Source organism: Pan paniscus, chromosome 10, assembly GCF_029289425.2.
Source record: "Pan paniscus chromosome 10, NHGRI_mPanPan1-v2.0_pri, whole genome shotgun sequence".
NCBI lineage: Eukaryota > Metazoa > Chordata > Mammalia > Primates > Hominidae > Pan > Pan paniscus.
The window spans coordinates 5,479,494-5,501,990 of NC_073259.2; the positions used below are offsets into that span (position 1 = coordinate 5,479,494).

Consider the following 22,497-nt stretch of genomic DNA (forward strand, 5'->3'; position numbering starts at 1 on the left):
CACGGCTATCTGTATAGACATGGAAATATCTACACCGCTACCTGTATAAAAATGGAAATATCTACACCGCTACCTGTATAAACATGGAAATATCTACACCGCTATCTGTTTAAACGTGGAAATATCTACACGGCTATCTGTATGAACATGGGAATAACTACACCGCTATCTGTATAGACATGGAAATATCTACATCGCTATCGGTATAAACATGGAAATATCTACACCGCTATCTGTACAAACATGGAAATATCTACACCGCTACCTGTATAAACATGGAAATATCTACATCGCTACCTGTATAAACATGGAAATAACTACACCGCTACCTGTATAAACATCGAAATACCTACACCGCTATCTGTATAAACATGGAAATATCTACACTGCTATCTGTATAAACATGGAAATATCTACACGGTTACCTGTATAACCATGGAAATATCTACACAGCTATCTCTATAAACATGGAAATATCTACACCGCTATCTGTATAAACATGAAAATAACTACACCGCTCTCTGTACACATGGAAATATCTACACCGCTATACGTATAAACACGGAAATGTCTACACAGCTTTCTGTATAAACACGGAACTGTCTACACCTCTGTCTGTATAAACAGGGAAATATCTACAATGCAATCTCTATAAACACGGAAATAACTACACCGCTATCTGTACAAACATGGAAATATCTACACCGCCATCTCTATAAACATGGAAATATCTACATCGCTATCTCTATAAATATGGAAATTTCTACACCGCCATCTCTATAAACATGGAAATATCTACACCGCCATTTGTATAAACATGGAAATATCTACACCGCCATCTCTATAAACGTGAAAATATGTACACCGCCATCTGTATACACATGATAATATCTACATCGCCATCTCTACAAACATGGAAATATCTACTCCGCCATCTTTATAAACATGGAAATATCTACAACGCCATCTGTATAAACATGGAAATATCTACACTGCCATCTGTATAAACATGGAAATATCTACACCAATATCTCTATAAAGATGGAAATATCTACACCGCCATCTGTATAAACATGGAAATATCTACAACGCTACCTGTATAAATATGGAAATATCTACACCGCTACCTCTATAGACATGGAAATATATACACCGCTATCTGTATAAACATGGAAATAACATCACCGCTATCTGTATAAACATGGAAATATCTACACCGCTGTCTGTATAAACATGGAAACATCTACACCGCAATCTCTACAAACATGGAAATATCTACCCCGCTATCTCTATAAACATGGAAATACCTACACCGCCATCTCTATAAACATGAAAATACCTACACTGCCATCTCCATAAACATGAAACTATCTACACCGCCATCTGTATAAACATGGAAATATCCACACCGCTATCTGTATAAACATGGAAATAACAACACCGCTATCTGTATAAACATGGAAATATCTACACTGCTGTCTGTATAAACATGGAATATATCTACACCGCAATCTCCATAAACATGGAAATATATACACGGCCATCTCTACAAACATGGAAATATCTACACCGCTCTCTCTATAAACATGGAAATATCTACACCGCTATCTCTATAAACATTGAACAATCTACACCACCATCTCTGTAAACATGAAAATATCTCCACTGCCATCTCCATAAACATGGAACTATCTACACCGCCATCTGTATAAACATGAAAATATCTACAACGCCATCGGTATAAACATGGAAATATCTACACCGCCATCTGTATAAACATGGAAATATCTACACTGCCGTCTTTATAAAGATGTAAATATCTACACCGTGCACCGTATAAACATGGAAATATCTACACCGCCATCTGTATAAACATGGAAATATCTACCCTGTCATCTGCAGAAACATGGAAATATCTGCACCGTAATCTGTATACACATGGAAATATCTACACCGCTATCTGCATAAACCTGGAAATACCTACGCTATCTGTATAAACATGGAAATATCTACACCATGATCTGTATAAACATGGAAATATCTGCACCGTGATCTGTATAAACATGGAAATACCTACACCGCTATCTCTATAAACATGGAAATATCTACACCGCCATCTGCATAAACACGGAAATATCTACCCTGCCATCTGCAGAAACATGGAAATATCTGCACCGTGATCTGTATAAACATGGAAATATCTACACCGCTATCTGCATAAACCTGGAAATACCTACAACGCTATCTGTATAAACATGGAAATATCTACACCATGATCTGTATAAACATGGAATTATCTCCACCACAATCTGTATAAACATGGAAATATCTACACTGCTATCTGAATAAACATGGAAATATCTACACCGCTATCTGTATAAACAGGGAAATATCTCCACCGCTATATGTGTAAACATGGAAATATCTCAACCGCTGTCTCTATAAACATTCAAATATCTACACCGCCATCTGTAAAAACGTGGAAACATGTACACCGTCATCTGTATAAACATGGAAATATCTAGACCACCATCTGTATAAACATGGAAATATCTACACTGACATCTGTATACACATGGAAATATCTACACAGCCATCTGTATAAACACGGAAATAACTACACCTCTAGCTCTATAAACATGGAAATACCTACACCGCTATCTCTATAAACATGGAAATATCTATACCGCCATCTCGATAAACATGAAAATATCTACAATGCCATCTCCTTAAACATGCAACTATCTACTCCACCATCTGTATAAACATGGAAATATCTACACTCCCATCTGTATAAAGATGTACATATCTACACCATGCGCTGTATAAACATGGAAATATCTACACCGCTATCTGTATAAACATGGAAATACCAACACCTCTATCTGTATAAACATGGAAATATCTACACCGCTATCACTATGAACATGGAAATATCTACACCGCTATCTCTATAAACATTGAAATATATACACCTTCATCTCTATAAACATGGAAATATCTACAACGCCATCTACATAAACATGGAAATATCCACACCGCCATCTATATAAACATGGAAATATCTACACCGCCATCTTTATAAACATGGAAATATCTACACCAATATCTGTATAAACATGGAAATTTCTACACTGCCATCTCTATAAACATGGAAATATCTACACCGCCATTTGTATAAACATGGAAATATCTACACCGCCATCTCCATAAACATGTAAATATGTACACCGCCATCTGTATACACATGATAATATCTACACCGCCATCTCTAGAAACATGGAAATATCTACTCCGCCATCTTTATAAACATGGAAATATCTACAACGCCATCTGTATAAACATGGAAATATCTACACTGCCATCTGTATAAACATGGAAATATCTACACCAATATCTCTATAAAGATGGAAATATCTACACCGCCATTTGTATAAACATGGAAATATCTACAACGCTATCTGTACAACCATGGAAATATCTACACCGCCATCTCTATAAACATGGAAATGTCTACACTACTATCTCCATAAACATGGAAATATCTACACCGCCATCTGTATAAACATGGAAATATCTACACTGCTATCTCTATAAACATATAAATATCCACACCGCCATCTGTATAAAGATGGAAAAATCTACACCACTATGTATATAAACATGGAAATATCTACACCGCCATCTCCATAAACATGGAAATATCTACACCACCGTCTCTATAAACATAGAAATATCTACAGTGCTACCTCTATAAAAATGGAAATATCTACACCACTATCTGTATAAACAAGGAAATAACTACATGGCCATCTCTATATACATGGAAATATCTACACCGCCATCTGTATAAACATGGAAATGTCCACGCCGCCATCTGTATAAACATGGAAATATCCAAACTGCTATTTGTATAAACATGGAAATATCAACACTGCTATCTCTATAAACATGGAAATATCTTCACCGCTACCTGTATAAACATGGAAATATCTACACTGCTCTCTGTATAAACATGGAAATACCTACACCGCTATCTCCATAAAAATGGAAGTATCTACACCGCTATCTGTATAAAGATGGAAATATCTACAGCGCTATCTGTATAAACATGGAAATATCTACACCGTTATCTGTATAAATGTGGGAATATCTACACAGCTATCTCTGTAAACATGGAAATATCTACACCGATATCTCTATAAACATGAAAATATCTACACCGCTATCTGTATAAACATGGAAATATCTACACCGCTATCTGTATAAACATGGAAATATCTACACCGCTATCTCTATAAACATGTAAACATTTACACCGCTACCTGTATACACATGGAAGTATCTACACTGTTATCTCAATAAACCTGGAAATGTCTACACCGCTATCTGTGTAAACGTGGAAATATCTACACCGCTATCTGTATAAACATAGAAATATCTACACCGCTATCTCTATAAACATTTAAACATTTACAACGCTATATGTATAAACATGGAAATATCTACAACGCTATCTCCATAAACATGTAAACATTCACACCGCTATCTGTATAAACATGGAAATATCTACAATGCTATCTGTATCAACATGGAAATATCTACTCTGCTATCTGCATAAACATGAAAATATCTACACTGCTATCTGTATAAACATGGAAATATCTACACCACTACCTGTAGAAACATGGAAACATCTACATCGCTATCTGTATACACATGGAAACATCTACGTCACTATCTGTATAAACATGGAAATATCTACACCGTTATCTGTATACACATGGAAATATCTACTCCGCTATCTCTATCAACATGGAAATATCTACACCACTATCTCTGTAAACATAGAAATATCTACAACGCTATCTGTACAAACATGGAAATATCTACATCGCCATCTCTATAAACATGGAAATATCTACACCGCTATCTGTATAAACATGGAAATTTCTACACCGACATCTCTATAAACATGGAAATAACTACACCGCCATCTGTATAAACATGGAAATACCTACACCGCAATCTCTATAAACATGTAAGTATGTACACCGCCATCTATATAAACATGATAATATCTACACCGCCATGTCTATAAACATGGAAATATCTACTCCGCCATCTATATAAACATGGAAAATCTACAACACCATCTGTATAAACATGGAAATATCTACACCGCCGTCTGTATAGACATAGAAATATCTACACCACTATCTCTATAAACATGGAAATATCAACACTGCCATCTGTATAAACATGGAAATGTCTACACCGCTATCTCTATAAACAGGGAAATATCTACACCGCCATCTCTATAAACATGGAAATATCTACTCCGCCATCTATATAAACATGGAAAATCTACAACACCATCTGTATAAACATGGAAATATCTACACCGCCGTCTGTATAGACATGGAAATATCTACACCACTATCTCTATAAACATGGAAATATCAACACTGCCATCTGTATAAACATGGAATTGTCTACACCGCTATCTCTATAAACATGGAAATATCTACACCGCCATCTCTATAAACATGGAAATATCTACACCACCATCTCTATAAACATGGAACTGTCTACAGCGCTACCTCAATAAAAATGGAAATAACTACACCACTATCTGTATAAACAAGGAAATATCTACACGGCCATCTCTGTAAACATGGAAATATCTACACCGCAATCTGTATCAACATGGAAATATCCACACCGCCATCTCTATAAACATGGAAATATCCACACCGCTATCTGTATAAACATGGAAATATCAACACCGCTATCTGTATAAACATGGAAATAACTACACCGCTATCTCTATAAACCTGAAAATATCTACAACGCTGTCTCTATAAACATGGAAATAACTACACCGATATCTCTATAAACTGGAAATATCTACACCGCTCTCTCCTTAAACATTTAAACCGCTATCTGTATAAACATGGAAATATCTACAACGCTATCTCTATAAACAGGTAAACATTTACACCGCTATCTGTATAAACATGGAAATATCTACACCGCTATCTGTACAAACATGGAAATATCTACTCCGCTATCAGTATAAACATGGAAATATCTACACCGCTATCTGTATAAACATGGAAATATCTACACCGCCACCTTTAGAAACATGGAAACATCTACATCGCTATCTGTATAAACATGGAAATACCTACACCGCTATCTCTATAAACTTGGAAAAATCTACACCGCTATCTGTATAAACATGGAAATATCTATACCGCTATCTCTAAAAACATTTAAACATTTACACCGCTATCAGTATAAACATGGAAATATCTACAAAGCTATCTCTATAAACATGTAAACATTTACATCGCTATCTGCATAAACATGGAAATATCTACACTGCTATCTGAATATACATGGAAATATCTACTCCGCTATCTGTAGAAAGTTGGAAATATCTACACCGCTATCTGTATAAACATGGAAATATCTACACTGCTACCTGTAGAAACATGGAAACATCTACATCGCTATCTGTATAAACATGGAAACATCTACATTGCTATCTCTATAAAAATGGAAATATCTACACCGTTACCTGTATACACATGGAAATATCTACACCGATATCTATATAAACATGGAAATATCTACACCACTATCTCTGTAAACATAGAAATACCTACACCGCGATCTGTACAAACATGGAAATATCTACACCGCCATCTCTATAAACATGGAAATATCTACTCCGGCATCTGTATAAACATGGAAATATCTACAACGCCATCTGTATAAACATGGAAATATCTACACCGCCGTCTGTATAAACATGGAAATACCTACACTACTATCTCTATAAAGGTGGAAATATCTACACCGCCATCTGCATAAACATGGAAATATCTACACCGCTATCTCTTTAAACATGGAAATATCTACAGCGCCATCTCTATAAACATGGAAATACCTACACTGCTATCTCTATAAACATGGAAATATCTACAAGGCCATCAGTATAAACATGGAAATATCCACACCGCTATCTGTATAAACATGGAAATATGAACACTCCTATCTCTATAAACATGGAAATATCTACACCGCTATCAGTATAAACACGGAAATATTTACAGCGCTATCTCTATAAACACGGAAATAACTACACCACTATGTGTAGAAACCTGGAAATATCTACACCTCTAACTGTATAAACATTGAAATGTCTACACCGGTACATCTACTAACATGGAAATACCTACACCGCTGACTGTATAAACATGGAAATAACTACATCGCTATCTCTATAAACATGGAAATATCTACACCGCTATCTGTATAAACATGGAAATATCTACACCGCTATCTGTATAAACATGGAAATATCTACACCGCTATCTGTATGAACATGGAAATATCTACACCGCTATCTGTTTAAACATGGAAATATCTACACCGCTATCAGTATAAACATGGGAATAACTACACCGCTCTCTGCATATACATGGAAATATCTACACCGCTATCTATATAAAAATGGAAATATCTACACCGCTATTTCTATAAACATGGAAATATCTACACCGATATATCTATAAACATGGAAATATCTAAACCGCTATCTGTATAAACATGGAAATATCTACACCACTATCTGTATAAACATGGAAATATTTACACCGCTATCTCTAGAAACATGAAAATATCTACAACGCTATCTCTATCAACATGGAAATAACTACACCGCTATCTCTATAAATATGGAAATATCTACACCGCTATCTCTATAAACATGGAAATATCTACACCGCAGTGTGTATAAACATGTAAATAATTACAACGCTGTCTCTATAAACATGGAAATGTCTAAACCGCTACCTGTATAAACATGGAAATATCTCCACCGCTATCTGTATAAATATGGAAATTTCTACACCGCTATCTGTATAAACATGGAAATTTCTACACCGCTACCTGTATAAACATGGAAATTTCTACACCGCTACCTGTATAAACATGGAAATATCTACACCGCTATCTCTATAAACATGAAAACATGTACACCACTCTCGGTATAAACATGGAAATATCTACACCGCTATCTCTGGAAACATGGAAATATCTACACCGCTTCTACACCGCTATCCCTATAAACATGGAAATATCTACAACGCTATCTCTATAAACATGGAAATATCTACACCGCCATCTCTACAAACATGGAAATATCTACACCGCCATCTCCATAAACATGGAAATATCTAAACCGCCATCGCTATAAACATGGAAATGTCTACACCGCCATCTATATAAACGTGGAAATATCTACCCTGCTACCTCTATAAACATGGAAATATCTACACCGCTATCTGTATAAACGTGGAAATATCTACACTGCTACCTGTATAAACATGGAAATATCTACATCGCAATGTGTATAAACATGGAAATATCTACACCGCTATCTCTACAAACGTGGAAATATCTACACCGCAATCTCTATAAACATGGAAATATATACAAGGCTACTTGTATAAGCATGGAAATATCTACACCGCTATCTCTATAAACATGGAAATATCTACACCGCTATCCGAATAAACATGGAAATATCTACACCGCTATATGTATAAACTGTAACCCTAACCCCTAAACCCTAACCCTAACCCTAACCACTAACCGTAACCCTAACCCTCTAACCCTAACCCTAACCCTCTAACCCTAACCCTAAATCTAACCCCTAAACCCTAACACTAACCCTAACCCTAAACCCTAACCCTAACCCTAACCCTAACCCTAAGCCAACCCGAACCCTAACCCTAACCCTAACCCTAACCCTAACCCCTAACCGTAACCCTAACCCTCTAACCCTAACCCTAACCCTCTAACCCTAACCCTAAATCTAACCCCTAAACCCTAACCCTAACCCTAAACCCTAACCCTAACCCTAACCCTAAGCCAACCCGAACCCGAACCCTAACCCGAACCCTATGCGAACCCGAACCCGAACCCTAACCCTAACCCGAACCCTAACCCTTCCCGAACCCGAACGCAAACCCTCTCCCTCACCCTCACCCCAACCCCGACCCCAACCCAAACCCCCTAACCCCCTAACCCCCAACCCCCTAACCCTAAACCTAACCCCAACCCCTAACCCTAGCCCTAGCCCTAGCCCTAACCCCAAGCCCAACCCCAATCCAACCCTAACGCGAACCCTAACCCTAACCCCTAACCCTAGCCCTAGCCCTAACCCTAGCCCTAGCCCTAACCCTAGCCCTAGCCCTAACCCTAACCCTAGCCCTAGCCCTAACCCTAGCCCTAACCCTAACCCTAACTCCAACCCCAACCCCTAACCCCTACCCCTACCCCCTCACCCTCACCCTAAAACCCTCACCGTCACCCTCACCCTCACCACATGAGCAATGTGGGTGTTATTTTTTAGGTGTCATGTGTGCATTAGGAATGCTGCATTTGTGTTCCAACGCTGCACCTGGACCCTGAAATGCAGCCCCTCGCCTTGCCTTGGGAGAATCTCGGTGCGCTGGATTCAGAGGGACTTTTGGTTTCCCGTTTTCCACACTGAACCGTTCTAACTGGTCTCTGACCTTGATTATTCACGGCTGCAACCAGAAAAGATTTTATTCACCGTCAATGCGGCCCCGAGTTGTCCCAAAGCCAGGCAGTGCCCCCAACGTCTGTGCTTAGGAGAATGCTGCTCCACCTTTACGGTGACCCCCAGGTCTGTGCTGAGCAGAACGCAGCTCCGCCCTCGCAGTACCCTCAGCCCGCCTGCCCGCCCGGGTCTGACCTGACGAGAACTCTGCTCCGCCTTCGCAGTACCACCGAAATCTGTGCAGAGAACTCAGCTCCGCCCTCGCGGTGCTCTCCGGGTCTGTGCTGAGTAGAACGCAAGTCCGCCGTCTCAAAGGCGCAGAGAGGCGCGCCGCGCCAGCGCAGGCGCACGGACACATGCTAGCGCGTCTGGGGTGGAGTCGTGGCGCAGGCGCAGGAGCAAAGTTGCACGGCGCCAGGCTGGGGGCGGGGCGGGGGGGGGCGCCATGCACGCGCAGAAACTCAGGTCGCGGCGGCGCGGCGCAGAGACGGGTGGAACCTCAGTAATCCGAAAAGCCGGCCTCGACCGTCCCTTGCTTGCAGCCGGGCACTACAGGACCCGCTTGCTCACGGTGCTGTGCCAGGGCGCCCCCTGCTGGCGACTAGGGCAACTGCAGGGCTCTCTTGCTTAGAGTGGTGGCCAGCGCCCCCTGCTGGCGCCGGGGCACTGCAGGACCCTCTTGCTTACTGTATAGTGGTGGCACGCCGCCTGCTGGCAGCTGGGGACACTGCCGGGCCCTCTTGCTCCAACAGTAGTGGCGGATTACAGGGAAACACCCGGAGCATATGCTGTTTGATCTCAGTAGACTCCTAAATATGGGATTCCTGGGTTTAAAAGTATAAAATAAATATGTTTAATTTGTTAACTGATTACCATCAGAATTGTACTGTTCTGTATCCCACCAGCAATGTCTAGGAATGCCTGTTTCTCCACAAAGTGTTTACTTTTGGATTTTTGCCAGTCTAACAGGTGAGGCTCTGGAGATTCTTATTAGTGATTTGGGCTGGGGCCTGGCCATGTGTATTTTTTTTAATTTCCACTGATGATTTTGCTGCATGGCCGGTGTTGAGAATGACTGTGCAAATTTGCCGGATTTCCTTTGCTTTTCCTGCATGTAGTTTAAACGAGATTGCCAGCACCGGGTATCATTCACCATTTTTCTTTTTGTTAACTTGCCGTCAGCCTTTTCTTTGACCTCTTCTTTCTGTTCATGTGTATTTGCTGTCTCTTAGCCCAGACTTCCCGTGTCCTTTCTACCGGACCTTTGGGAGGTCACAGGGTCTTGATGCTGTGGTCTTGATCTGCAGGTGTCTGACTTCCAGCAACTGCTGGCCTGTGCCAGGGTGGAAGCTGAGCACTGGAGTGGAGTTTTCCTGTGGAGAGGAGCCATGCCTAGAGTGGGATGGGCCATTGTTCATATTCTGGCCCCTGTTGTCTGCATGTAACTTAATACCACAACCAGGCATGGGGGAAAGATTGGAGGAAAGATGAGTGAGAGCATCAACTTCTCTGACAACCTAGGCCAGTAAGTAGTGCTTGTGCTCATCTCCTTGGCTGTGATACGTGGCCGGCCCTCGCTCCAGCAGCTGGACCCCTACCTGCCGTCTGCTGCCATCAGAGCCCAAAGCCAGGCTGTGACTGCTCAGACCACCCGGCTGGAGGGAGGGCTCAGCAGCTCTGGCTTTGGCCCTGGCAGAGCAGGTGGAAGATCAGGCAGGCCATCGCTGCCGCAGAACCCAGTGGATTGGCCTAGGTGGGATCTCTGAGCTGAACAACCCCTGTCCGGGTTGTAGGTGCAGAGAGGGGAGGGGCAGAGCCGCAGGCACAGCCAAGAGGGCTGAAGAAATGGTAGAACGGAGCAGCTGGTGATGTGTGGGCCCACCGGCCCCAGGCTCCTGTCTCCCCCCAGGTGTGTGGTGATGCCAGGCATGCCCTTCCCCAGCATCAGGTCTCCAGAGCTGCAGAAGACGACGGCCGACTTGGATCACACTCTTGTGAGTGTCCCCAGTGTTGCAGAGGTGAGAGGAGAGTAGGCAGTGAGTGGGAGTGGCGTCATCCCTAGGGCTCTGCTGGGCCGGTGTCTCCTGTCTCCTGGGGAGGCTTGGATGCCCCTCCACACCCTCTTGATCTTCCCTGTGATGTCATCTGGAGCCCTGCTGCTTGCGGTGGCCTATAAAGCCCTCTGGTTTGGCTCCAAGGCCTGGCAGAGTCTTTCCCAGGGAAAGCTACAAGCAGGAAACAGTCCGCATGGGTCATCCCCTTCACTCCCAGCTCAGAGCCCAGGCCAGGGGCCCCCAAGAAAGGCTCTGGTGGAGAACCTGTGCATGAAGGCTGTCAACCAGTCCATAGGCAAGCCTGGCTGCCTCCAGCTGGGTGGACAGACAGGGGCTGGAGAAGGGGAGAAGAGGAAAGGGGGGTTGCCTGCCCTGTCTCCCACCTGAGGCTGAGGAAGGAGAGGGGGATGCACTGTTGGGGAGGCAGCTGTAACTCAAAGCCTTAGCCTCTGTTCCCACAAAGGCAGGGCCATCAGGCACCAAAGGGATTCTGCCAGCATAGTGCTCCTGGACCAGTGATACACCCGGCACCCTGTCCTGGACAAGCTGTTGGCCTGGATCTGAGCCCTTGTGGAAGTCAAAGCCACCTTTGTTTCTGCCATTGCTGCTGTGTGGAAGTTCACTCCTGCCTTTTCCTTTCCCGAGAGCCTCCACCACCCCGAGATCACATTTCTCACTGCCTTTTGTCTGCCCAGTTTCACCAGAAGTAGGCCTCTTCCTGACAGGCAGCTGTACCACTGCCTGGCGCTGCGCCCTTCCTTTGCTCTGCCCGCTGGAGACGGTGTTTGTCATGGGCCTGGTCTGCAGGGATCCTGCTACAAAGGTGAAACCCAGGAGAGTGTGGAGTCCAGAGTGTTGCCAGGACCCAGGCACAGGCATTAGTGCCCGTTGGAGAAAACAGGGGAATCCCGAAGAAATGGTGAGTCCTGGCCATCCGTGAGATCTTCCCAGGGCAGCTCCCCTCTGTGGAATCCAATCTGTCTTCCATCCTGCGTGGCAGAGGGCCAGGCTTCTCACTGGGCCTCTGCAGGAGGCTGCCATTTCTGTCCTGCCCACCTTCTTACAAGCGAGACGGAGGACACCCATCTGCTTCTGCCCTTTCCATAATAACTAAAGTTAGCTGCCCTGGACTATTCACCCCCTAGTCTCAATTTAAAAAGATCCCCATGGCCACAGGGCCCCTGCCTGGGGGCTTGTCACCTCCCCCACCTTCTTCCTGAGTCACTCCTGCAACCTTGCTCCCTAACCTGCCCCACAGCCTTGCCTGGATTTCTATCTCCCTGGCTTGGTGCCAGTTCCTCCAAGTCGATAGCACCTCCCTCCCTCTCAACCACTTGAGCAAACTCCAAGACATCTTCTACCCCAACACCAGCAATTGTGCCAAGGGCCATTAGGCTCTCAGCATGACTATTTTTAGACACCCCGTGTCTGTCACTGAAACCTTTTTTGTGGGAGACTATTCCTCCCATCTGCAACAGCTGCCCCTGCTGACTGCCCTTCTCTCCTCCCTCTCATCCCAGAGAAACAGGTCAGCTGGGAGCTTCTGCCCCCACTGTCTAGGCACCAACAGGGGCAGGAGGCAGTCACTGACCCCGAGACGTTTGCATCCTGCACAGCTAGAGGTCCTTAATTAAAAGCACACTGTTGGTTTCTGCTCAGTTCTTTATTGATTGGTGTGCCGTTTTCTCTGGAAGCCTCTTTAGAGAAGAGAAGAACACAGTGGCGCAGACTGGCTGGAGCCGTCCCCCCATGGAGCACAGGCAGACAGAAGTCCCCGCCCCAGCTGTGTGGCCTCAAGCCAGCCTTCCGCTCCTTGAAGCTCGTCTCCGCACAGTGCTGGTTCCGTCACCCCCTCCCAGGGAAGCAGGTCTCAGCAGCTTGTCCTGGCTGTGTCCGTGTCAGAGCAACGGCCCAAGTCTGGGTCTGGGGGGGAAGGTGTCATGGAGCCCCCTCCCAGGGAAGCAGCTCTGAGCAGCTTGTCCTGGCTGTGTCCGTGTCAGAGCAACGGCCCAAGTCTGGGTCTGTGGGGGGGAAGGTGTCATGGAGCCCCCTCCCAGGGAAGCAGGTCTCAGCAGCTTGTCCTGGCTGTGTCCGTGTCAGAGCAACGGCCCAAGTCTGGGTCTGGGGGGGAAGGTGTCATGGAGCCCCCTCCCAGGGAAGCAGGTCTCAGCAGCTTGTCCTGGCTGTGTCCGTGTCAGAGCAACGGCCCAAGTCTGGGTCTGTGGGGGGGAAGGTGTCATGGAGCCCCCTCCCAGGGAAGCAGGTCTCAGCAGCTTGTCCTGGCTGTGTCCGTGTCAGAGCAACGGCCCAAGTCTGGGTCTTGGGGGGGAGGTGTCATGGAGCCCCCTCCCAGGGAAGCAGGTCTGAGCAGCTTGTCCTGGCTGTGTCCGTGTCAGAGCAACGGCCCAAGTCTGGGTCTGTGGGGGGGAAGGTGTCATGGAGCCCCCTCCCAGGGAAGCAGGTCTCAGCAGCTTGTCCTGGCTGTGTCCGTGTCAGAGCAACGGCCCAAGTCTGGGTCTGGGGGGGAAGGTGTCATGGAGCCCCCTCCCAGGGAAGCAGCTCTGAGCAGCTTGTCCCGGCTGTGTCCGTGTCAGAGCAACGGCCCAAGTCTGGGTCTGTGGGGGGGAAGGTGTCATGGAGCCCCCTCCCAGGGAAGCAGGTCTCAGCAGCTTGTCCTGGCTGTGTCCGTGTCAGAGCAACGGCCCAAGTCTGGGTCTGGGGGGGAAGGTGTCATGGAGCCCCCTCCCAGGGAAGCAGGTCTCAGCAGCTTGTCCTGGCTGTGTCCGTGTCAGAGCAACGGCCCAAGTCTGGGTCTGTGGGGGGGAAGGTGTCATGGAGCCCCCTCCCAGGGAAGCAGGTCTCAGCAGCTTGTCCTGGCTGTGTCCGTGTCAGAGCAACGGCCCAAGTCTGGGTCTTGGGGGGGAGGTGTCATGGAGCCCCCTCCCAGGGAAGCAGGTCTGAGCAGCTTGTCCTGGCTGTGTCCGTGTCAGAGCAACGGCCCAAGTCTGGGTCTGTGGGGGGGAAGGTGTCATGGAGCCCCCTCCCAGGGAAGCAGCTCTGAGCAGCTTGTCCTGGCTGTGTCCGTGTCAGAGCAACGGCCCAAGTCTGGGTCTGTGGGGGGGAAGGTGTCATGGAGCCCCCTCCCAGGGAAGCAGGTCTCAGCAGCTTGTCCTGGCTGTGTCCGTGTCAGAGCAACGGCCCAAGTCTGGGTCTGGGGGGGAAGGTGTCATGGAGCCCCCTCCCAGGGAAGCAGGTCTCAGCAGCTTGTCCTGGCTGTGTCCGTGTCAGAGCAACGGCCCAAGTCTGGGTCTGTGGGGGGGAAGGTGTCATGGAGCCCCCTCCCAGGGAAGCAGGTCTCAGCAGCTTGTCCTGGCTGTGTCCGTGTCAGAGCAACGGCCCAAGTCTGGGTCTTGGGGGGGAGGTGTCATGGAGCCCCCTCCCAGGGAAGCAGGTCTGAGCAGCTTGTCCTGGCTGTGTCCGTGTCAGAGCAACGGCCCAAGTCTGGGTCTGTGGGGGGGAAGGTGTCATGGAGCCCCCTCCCAGGGAAGCAGGTCTCAGCAGCTTGTCCTGGCTGTGTCCGTGTCAGAGCAACGGCCCAAGTCTGGGTCTGGGGGAAGGTGTCATGGAGCCCCCTCCCAGGGAAGCAGGTCTCAGCAGCTTGTCCCGGCTATGTCCGTGTCAGAGCAACGGCCCAAGTCTGGGTCTGGGGGAGGAAGGTGTCATGGAGCCCCCTCCCAGGGAAGCAGGTCTCAGCAGCTTGTCCTGGCTGTGTCCGTGTCAGAGCAACGGCCCAAGTCTGGGTCTGGGGGGGAAGGTGTCATGGAGCCCCCTCCCAGGGAAGCAGGTCTCAGCAGCTTGTCCTGGCTGTGTCCGTGTCAGAGCAACGGCCCAAGTCTGGGTCTGGGGGGGAAGGTGTCATGGAGCCCCCCTCCCAGGGAAGCAGGTCTCAGCAGCTTGTCCTGGCTGTGTCCGTGTCAGAGCAACGGCCCAAGTCTGGGTCTTGGGGGGAAGGTGTCATGGAGCCCCCTAGGATTCCCAGTCGTCCTCGTCCTCCTCTGCCTGTGGCTGCTGCGGTGGCGGCAGAGGAGGGATGGAGTCTGACACGCGGGCAAAGGCTCCTCCGGGCCCCTCACCAGCCCCAGGTCCTTTCCCAGAGATGCCTGGAGGGAAAAGGCTGAGTGAGGGTGGTTGGTGGGAAACCCTGGTTCCCCCAGCCCCTGGAGACTTAAATACAGGAAGAAAAAGGCAGGACACAATTACAATGTGCCGGCCCAGGGCGGGCAGCGGCCCTGCCTCCTACCCTTGCGCCTCATGACCAGCTTGTTGAAGAGATCCGACATCAAGTCCCCACCTTGGCTCGTGGCTCTCACTGCAACGGGAAAGCCACAGACTGGGGTGAAGAGTTCAGTCACATGCGACCGGTGGCTCCCTGTCCCCAGCCCCATGACACTCCCCAGCCCTCCAAGGCCACTGTGTTTCCCAGTTAGCTCAGAGCCTCAGTCGATCCCTGACCCAGCACCGGGCACTGATGAGAAAGCGGCTGTTTGAGGAGCCACCTCCCAGCCACCTCAGGGACAGGGCCAGGGTGTGCAGCACCACTGTACGATGGGGAAACTGGCTCAGAGAGGTGAGGCAGCTTGCCTGGGGTCACAGAGCAAGGCAAAAGCAGCGCTGGGTACAAGCTCAAAACCATAGTGCCCAGGGCACTGCCGCTGCAGGCGCAGGCATCACATCACACCAGTGTCTGCGTTCACAGCAGGCATCATCAGTAGCCTCAAGAGGCCTCAGGTCCAGTCTCTAAAAATATCTCAGGAGGCTGCAGTGGCTGACCATTGCCTTGGACCGCTCTTGGCAGTCGAAGAAGATTCTCCTGTCACAGTTTCAGCTGGGTGAGCTTAGAGAGGAAAGCTCCACTATGGCTCCCAAACCAGGAAGGAGCCATAGCCCAGGCAGGGGGGCTGAGGACCTCTGGTGGCGGCCCAGGGCTTCCAGCATGTGCCCTAGGGGAAGCAGGGGCCAGCTGGCAAGAGCAGGGGGTGGGCAGAAAGCACCCGGTGGACTCAGGGCTGGAGGGGAGAAGGCGATCTTGCCCAAGGCCCTCCGACCGCAGGCTCCAGGGCCCGCTCACCTTGCTCCTGCTCCTTCTGCTGCTTCTTCTCCAGCTTTCGCTCCTTCACGCTGCGCAGCTTGGCCTTGCCGATGCCCCCAGCTTGGCGGATGGACTCTAGCAGAGTGGCCCGGCCACCGGAGGGGTCGACCACTTCCCTGGGAGCTCCCTGGACTGGAGCCGGGAGGTGGGGAACAGGGCAAGGAGGAAAGGCTGCTCAGGCAGGGCTGGGGAAGCTTATTGTGTCCAAGAGCCTGCTGGGAGGGAAGTCACCTCCCCTCAAACGAGGAGCCCCGCGCTGGGGAGGCCGGACCTTTGGAGACTGTGTGGGGCCTGGGCACTGACTTCGGCAACCACCTGAGTGCAGGCATCCTGTGTGCAGATACTCCCTGCTTCCTCTCTAGCCCCCACCCTGCAGAGCTGGACCCCTGAGCTAGCCATGCTCTGACAGTCTCAGTGGCACACATGAGCCAGCAGAGGGGTTTTGTGCCACTTCTGGATGCTAGGGTTAGACTGGGAGATACAACAGTGAAGCTGAAAAGAAAAATGTGTTGCTGTAGTTTAGTTTGTTATTAGACCCCTTCTTTCCATTGGTTTAATTAGGAATGGGGAACCCAGAGCCTCACTTGTTCAGGCTCCCTCTGCCCTAGAAGTGAGAAGTCCAGAGCTCTACAGTTTGAAAACCACTATTTTATGAACCACGTAGAACAAGATATTTGAAATGGGAACTATTCAAAAAATTGAGAATTTCAATTTCACTTAACCCACAGAAAATCCACCCGAGTGCCCTGAGCACGCCAGAAATGAGGTGGCCTCAAAGAGCTGCTCCCACCTGAAGGAGACGCGCTGCTGCTGCTGTCGTCCTGCCTGGCGCCTTGGCCTACAGGGGCCACGGTTGAGGGTGGGAGTGGGGGTGCACTGGCCAGCACCTCAGGAGCTGGGGGAGGTGGTGGGGGCGGTGGGGGTGGTGGGGGTGCTGTTAGTACCCCATCTTGTAGGTCTGAAACACAAAGTGTGGGGTGTCTAGGGAAGAAGGTGTGTGAGCAGGGAGGTCCCCAGCCCAGCTCCCATCCCAGAGCCCAGCTCACCTGCCTTGAGAGGCTCGGCTACCTCAGTGTGGAAGGTGGGCAGTTCTGGAATGGTGCCAGGGGCAGAGGGGGCAATGCCGGGGCCCAGGTCGGCACTGTACATGAGGTCGTTGGCAATGCCGGGCAGGTCAGGCAGGTAGGATGGAACATCAATCTCAGGCACCTGGCCCAGGTCTGGCACATAGAAGTAGTTCTCTGGGACCTGCAAGATTAGGCAGGGACATGTGAGAGGTGACAGGGACCTGCAGGGGCAGCCAACAAGACCTTGTGTGCACCTCCCATGGGTGGAATAAGGGGCTCAACAGCCTGGACTGGAGAGGAGCTCTGGCAAGGCCCTGGGCCACTGCACCACTGCACCTGTCTCCACCTCTGTCCCGCCCCTCCCACCTGCTGTTCCAGCTGCTCTCTCTTGCTGATGGACAAGGGGGCATCAAACAGCTTCTCCTCTGTCTCTGCCCCCAGCATCACACGTGTCTTTGTTACAGCACCAGCCAGGGGGTCCAGGAAGACATACTTCTTATACCTACAGGGGCGACATGGGGGTCAGGCAAGCTGACACCTGCTGTCCTGAGCCCATGTTCCTCTCCCCCATCATCAGGGGCACAGTGTGCACCGTGGGGTCCCAGGCCTCCCGAGCCGAGCCGAGCCACCCGTCACCCCCTGGCTCCTGGCCTATGTGCTGTACCTGTGTCTGATGCCCTGGGTCCCCACTAAGCCAGGCCGGGCCTCCCGCCCACACCCCTCGGCCCTGCCTTCTGGCCATACAGGTTCTCGGTGGTGTTGAAGAGCAGCAAGGAGCTGACAGAGCTGATGTTGCTGGGAAGACCCCCAAGTCCCTCTTCTGCATCGTCCTCGGGCCCCGGCTTGGTGCTCACGCACACAGGAAAGTACTTCAGCTTCTCCTGGGAGGGCCAGGATGGCCAAGGGATGGTGAATATTTAGTGCCAGGCCTAATCAGCTGCCACCCCATCCCGGTCAGCCTCCTCTGGGGGACAGAACCCTTGGTGGCCCCGGCTCCTCCCCAGTATCCAGTCCTCCTGGTGTGTGACAGGCTAAGTTATGTGCGCGGCCAGCAGACCTGCAGGGCCCGCTCATCCAGGGGGCGGTGCTTGCTCTGGATCCTGTGGCGGGGGTGTCTCTGCAGGCCAGGGTCCTGGGCGCCCGTGAAGATGGAGCCATATTCCTGCAGGCGCTCTGGAGCAGGGTACTTGGCACTGGAGAACACCTGTGGACACAGGGACAAGTCTGAGGGGGCCCCAAGAGGCTCAGAGGGCTAGGATTGCTTGGCAGGAGAGGGTGGAGTTGGGAGCCTGGGCGAGAAGAAAGCCCAAAGTACAGGTGGGCAGCAGGGCAGAGACTGGGCAGCCTCAGAGGCACGGGGAAATGGAGGGACTGCCCAGTAGCCTCAGGACACAGGGGCATGAGGACTACCTTGATGGCCTTCTTGCTGCCCTTGATCTTCTCAATCTTGGCCTGGGCCAAGGAGACCTTCTCTCCAATGGCCTGCACCTGGCTCCGGCTCTGCTCTACCCGCTGGGAGATCCTGCCATGGAGAAGATCACAGAGGCTGGGCTGCTCCCCATCCCCTGCACACCTCCTGCTCCTAACAGCAGAGCTGCCAGGCCAGGCCCTCAGGCAAGGGCTCTTAAGTCAGGGTCACCTGCTTGCCAGGGCTGATCTTGGTGCCATCCAGGGGGCCTCTAGAAGGATAATCTGACCTGCAGGGTTGAGGAGTTGATGGTACTGAGTTCCCTGCACTCTCAGTAGGGACAGGCCCTATGCTGCCACCTGTACATGCTATCTGAAGGACAGCCTCCAGGGCACACAGAGGATGGTATTTACACATGCACACATGGCTACTGATGGGGCAAGCACTTCACAACCCCTCAGGATCACGTGCAGCAGACAAAGTGGCCTCTGCAGAGGGGGAATGGAGACCGGAGGCTGAGACTGGCAAGGCTGGACCTGAGTGTTGTCACCTAAATTCAGACGGGGAACTGCCCCTGTACATAGTGAAAGGCTCACTGAGCAAACCCTGAGTCCCGACCACCGCCTCAGTGTGGTCTAGCTCCTCACCTGCTTCCATCCTCCCTGGTGCGGGGTGGGCCCAGTGATATCAGCTGCCTGCTGTTCCCCAGATGTGCCAAGTGCATTCTCGTGTGCTTGCATCTCATGGAACGCCACTTCCCCAGACATCCCTGTGGCCGGCTCCTGGTGCCCGAGGCCCAAGTGTCTGATGCTTTAAGGCACATCACCCCACTCATGCTTTTCCATGTTCTTTGGCCGCAGCAAGGCCGCTCTCACTGCAAAGTTAACTCTGATGCGTGTGTAACAACATCCTCCTCCCAGTCGCCCCTGTAGCTCCCCTACCTCCAAGAGCCCAGCCCTTGCCCACAGGGCCACACTCCACGTGCAGAGCAGCCTCAGCACTCACCAGGCACGAGCGAGCCTGTGTGGTGCGCAGGGATGAGAAGGCAGAGGCGCGACTGGGGTTCATGAGGAAAGGCAGGAGGAGGGTGTGGGATGGTGGAGGGGTTTGAGAAGGCAGAGGCGCGACTGGGGTTCATGAGGAAAGGGAGGGGGAGGGTGTGGGATGGTGGAGGGGTTTGAGAAGGCAGAGGCGCGACTGGCGTTCATGAGGAAAGGCAGGAGGAGGGTGTGGGATGGTGGAGGGGTTTGAGAAGGCAGAGGCGCGACTGGGGTTCATGAGGAAAGGGAGGGGGAGGGTGTGGGATGGTGGAGGGGTTTGAGAAGGCAGAGGCGCGACTGGGGTTCATGAGGAAAGGCAGGAGGAGGGTGTGGGGTGGTGGAGGGGTTTCAGAAGGCAGAGGCGCGACTGGGGTTCATGAGGAAAGGGAGGAGGAGGGTGTGGGATGGTGGAGGGGTTTCAGAAGGCAGAGGCGCGACTGGGGTTCATGAGGAAAGGGAGGAGGGTGTGGGATGGTGGAGGGGTTTCAGAAGGCAGAGGCGCGACGGGTTCATGAGGAAAGGCAGGAGGAGGATGTGGGATGGTGGAGGGGCTGCAGACTCTGGGCTTGGGAAAGCTGGGGTGTCTCTAAAGGTTGGAATGAATGGCCTAGAATCGGACCCAATAAGCCAAAGCCACTTCCACCAACGTTAGAAGGCCTTGGCCCCCAGAGAGCCAATTTCACAATCCAGGAGTCCCCGTGCCCTAATGGGTCTGCCCTGATTACTCCTGGCTCCTTGTGTGCAGGGGGCTCAGGCATGGCAGGGCTGGGAGTACCAGCAGGCACTCAAGCGGCTTAAGTGTTCCATGACAGACTGGTATGAAGGTGGCCACAATTCAGAAAGAAAAAAGAAGAGCACCATCTCCTTCCAGTGAGGAAGCGGGGCCACCACCCAGCGTGTGCTCCATCTTTTCTGGCTGGGGAGAGGCCTTCATCTGCTGTAAAGGGTCCTCCAGCACAAGCTGTTTTAATTTACCCTAGTTCCCAGGGCAGCCTCATTCTGCCTTGGGTGCTGACACGACCTTCAGTAGGTGCATAAGCTCTGCATTCGAGGTCCACAGGGGCAGTGGGAGGGAACTGAGACTGGGGAGGGACAAAGGCTGCTCTGTCCTGGTGCTCCCACAAAGGACGGAAGGGCTGATCACTCAAAGTTGCAAACACCAAGCTCAACAATGAGCCCTGGAAAATTTCTGGGCTGGATTATTAAACAGAGAGTCTGTAAGCACTTAGAAAAGGCCGCGGTGAGTCCCAGGGGCCAGCACTGCTCAAAGTGTACAGCATTTCCCTTTGTAACAGGATTATTAGCCTGCTGTGTCCGGGGAAAACATGCAGCACAGCGCATCTCCAGTCAGCAGGATTTTGACGGCTTCTAACAAAATCTTGTGGACAAGATGGAGCTATGGGGGTTGGAGGAGAGAACATATAGGAAAATCAGAGCCAAATGAACCACAGCCCCAAAGGGCACAGTGGAACGATGGACTGATTCCAGCCTTGCACGGAGGGATCTGGCAGAGTCCATCCAGTTCCTTCAACACCTGGTTAGAAAACTGGGGCCAGCACACAGGGGAAGGGTAAGCTGGTTTCATGATCGAATCAAGGCTCAGACAATTTTCAAAGGCCAGAGGGTAGACTGCAATCACCCAGATGAAATTTACAAGGAACAAATGTGAAGCCCAACATTTAGGTTTTAAAAATCAAGCGTATAAATATAGAAGGTGGAGGGAACTTGTTTTAGACACAGTTCAGGTGAAGAAAGACCTGGAAACTTCTGTTAACTATAAGCTCAGTAGGGGCTAAAAGCATGTTAATCGGCATAAAAAGGCAATGAGATCTTAGGGCACACAGCTCCCCGCCCCTCTTCTGCCCTTCATCCTTCTTTGAATCAGCAGGGACCGTGCACTCTCTTGGAGCCACCACAGAAAACAGAGCCCTGGACTCATGAACGAATACATGCCAGGCACCAGTCTCAGCCACAGTCACATCCCTTTAAACTGGATCCACACAGTAAGAGGACTCTGAACTCCCCTGCAGACTGCAAAGTCTGCCTCATTCACTGCTATGTCTCTAGCACCTGGGATGGGGCCTGATGTGTAACAGCCGCTGGCTGAACAGAAAATGACAAATGAGCAAACATCTCAAGGAGGGTGATGAGGATGGTGATGAGTGAGAAACTCCCGAC

At 49.6% G+C, this 22,497-nt stretch overlaps 2 protein-coding genes across 10 annotated transcripts in view; one reads left to right on the forward strand and one right to left on the reverse strand.

Annotated features, from left to right (window-relative positions):
- Positions 1 to 22,497, reverse strand: part of LOC117975334 (WAS protein family homolog 2) — a 40,169-nt gene that overhangs the window by 6,856 nt on the left and 10,816 nt on the right. For 4 of the 9 annotated variants that reach the window (XM_034935047.3, XM_063593246.1, XM_034935049.3 and 1 more), the window contains exons 3-11: positions 19,282 to 19,393; positions 18,929 to 19,075; positions 18,616 to 18,752; positions 18,238 to 18,373; positions 17,851 to 18,052; positions 17,595 to 17,762; positions 16,784 to 16,936; positions 15,956 to 16,024; positions 13,247 to 15,815 (exon numbers count right to left, since the gene is read on the reverse strand). In XM_034935047.3, coding sequence (XP_034790938.2) covers positions 15,682 to 15,815; positions 15,956 to 16,024; positions 16,784 to 16,936; positions 17,595 to 17,762; positions 17,851 to 18,052; positions 18,238 to 18,373; positions 18,616 to 18,752; positions 18,929 to 19,075; positions 19,282 to 19,393 — 1,258 coding nt within the window. In that variant the 3' untranslated portion in view covers positions 13,247 to 15,681. Of the gene's footprint in view, positions 1 to 13,246; positions 15,816 to 15,955; positions 16,025 to 16,783; positions 16,937 to 17,594; positions 17,763 to 17,850; positions 18,053 to 18,237; positions 18,374 to 18,615; positions 18,753 to 18,928; positions 19,076 to 19,281; positions 19,394 to 19,926; positions 20,154 to 22,497 lie in introns of all 9 variants that reach the window. The other 5 variants (XM_034935048.3, XM_063593247.1, XM_063593248.1 and 2 more) reach the window with 5 other exon arrangements.
- On the forward strand, positions 11,521 to 13,313 carry LOC117975336 (ATP-dependent DNA helicase DDX11-like). The gene is made up of 2 exons (XM_057299352.2): positions 11,521 to 11,619; positions 12,123 to 13,313. Exons 1-2 carry the CDS (start codon positions 11,521 to 11,523, stop codon positions 12,363 to 12,365), a joined length of 342 nt encoding a protein of 113 aa, XP_057155335.2. The 3' UTR covers positions 12,366 to 13,313.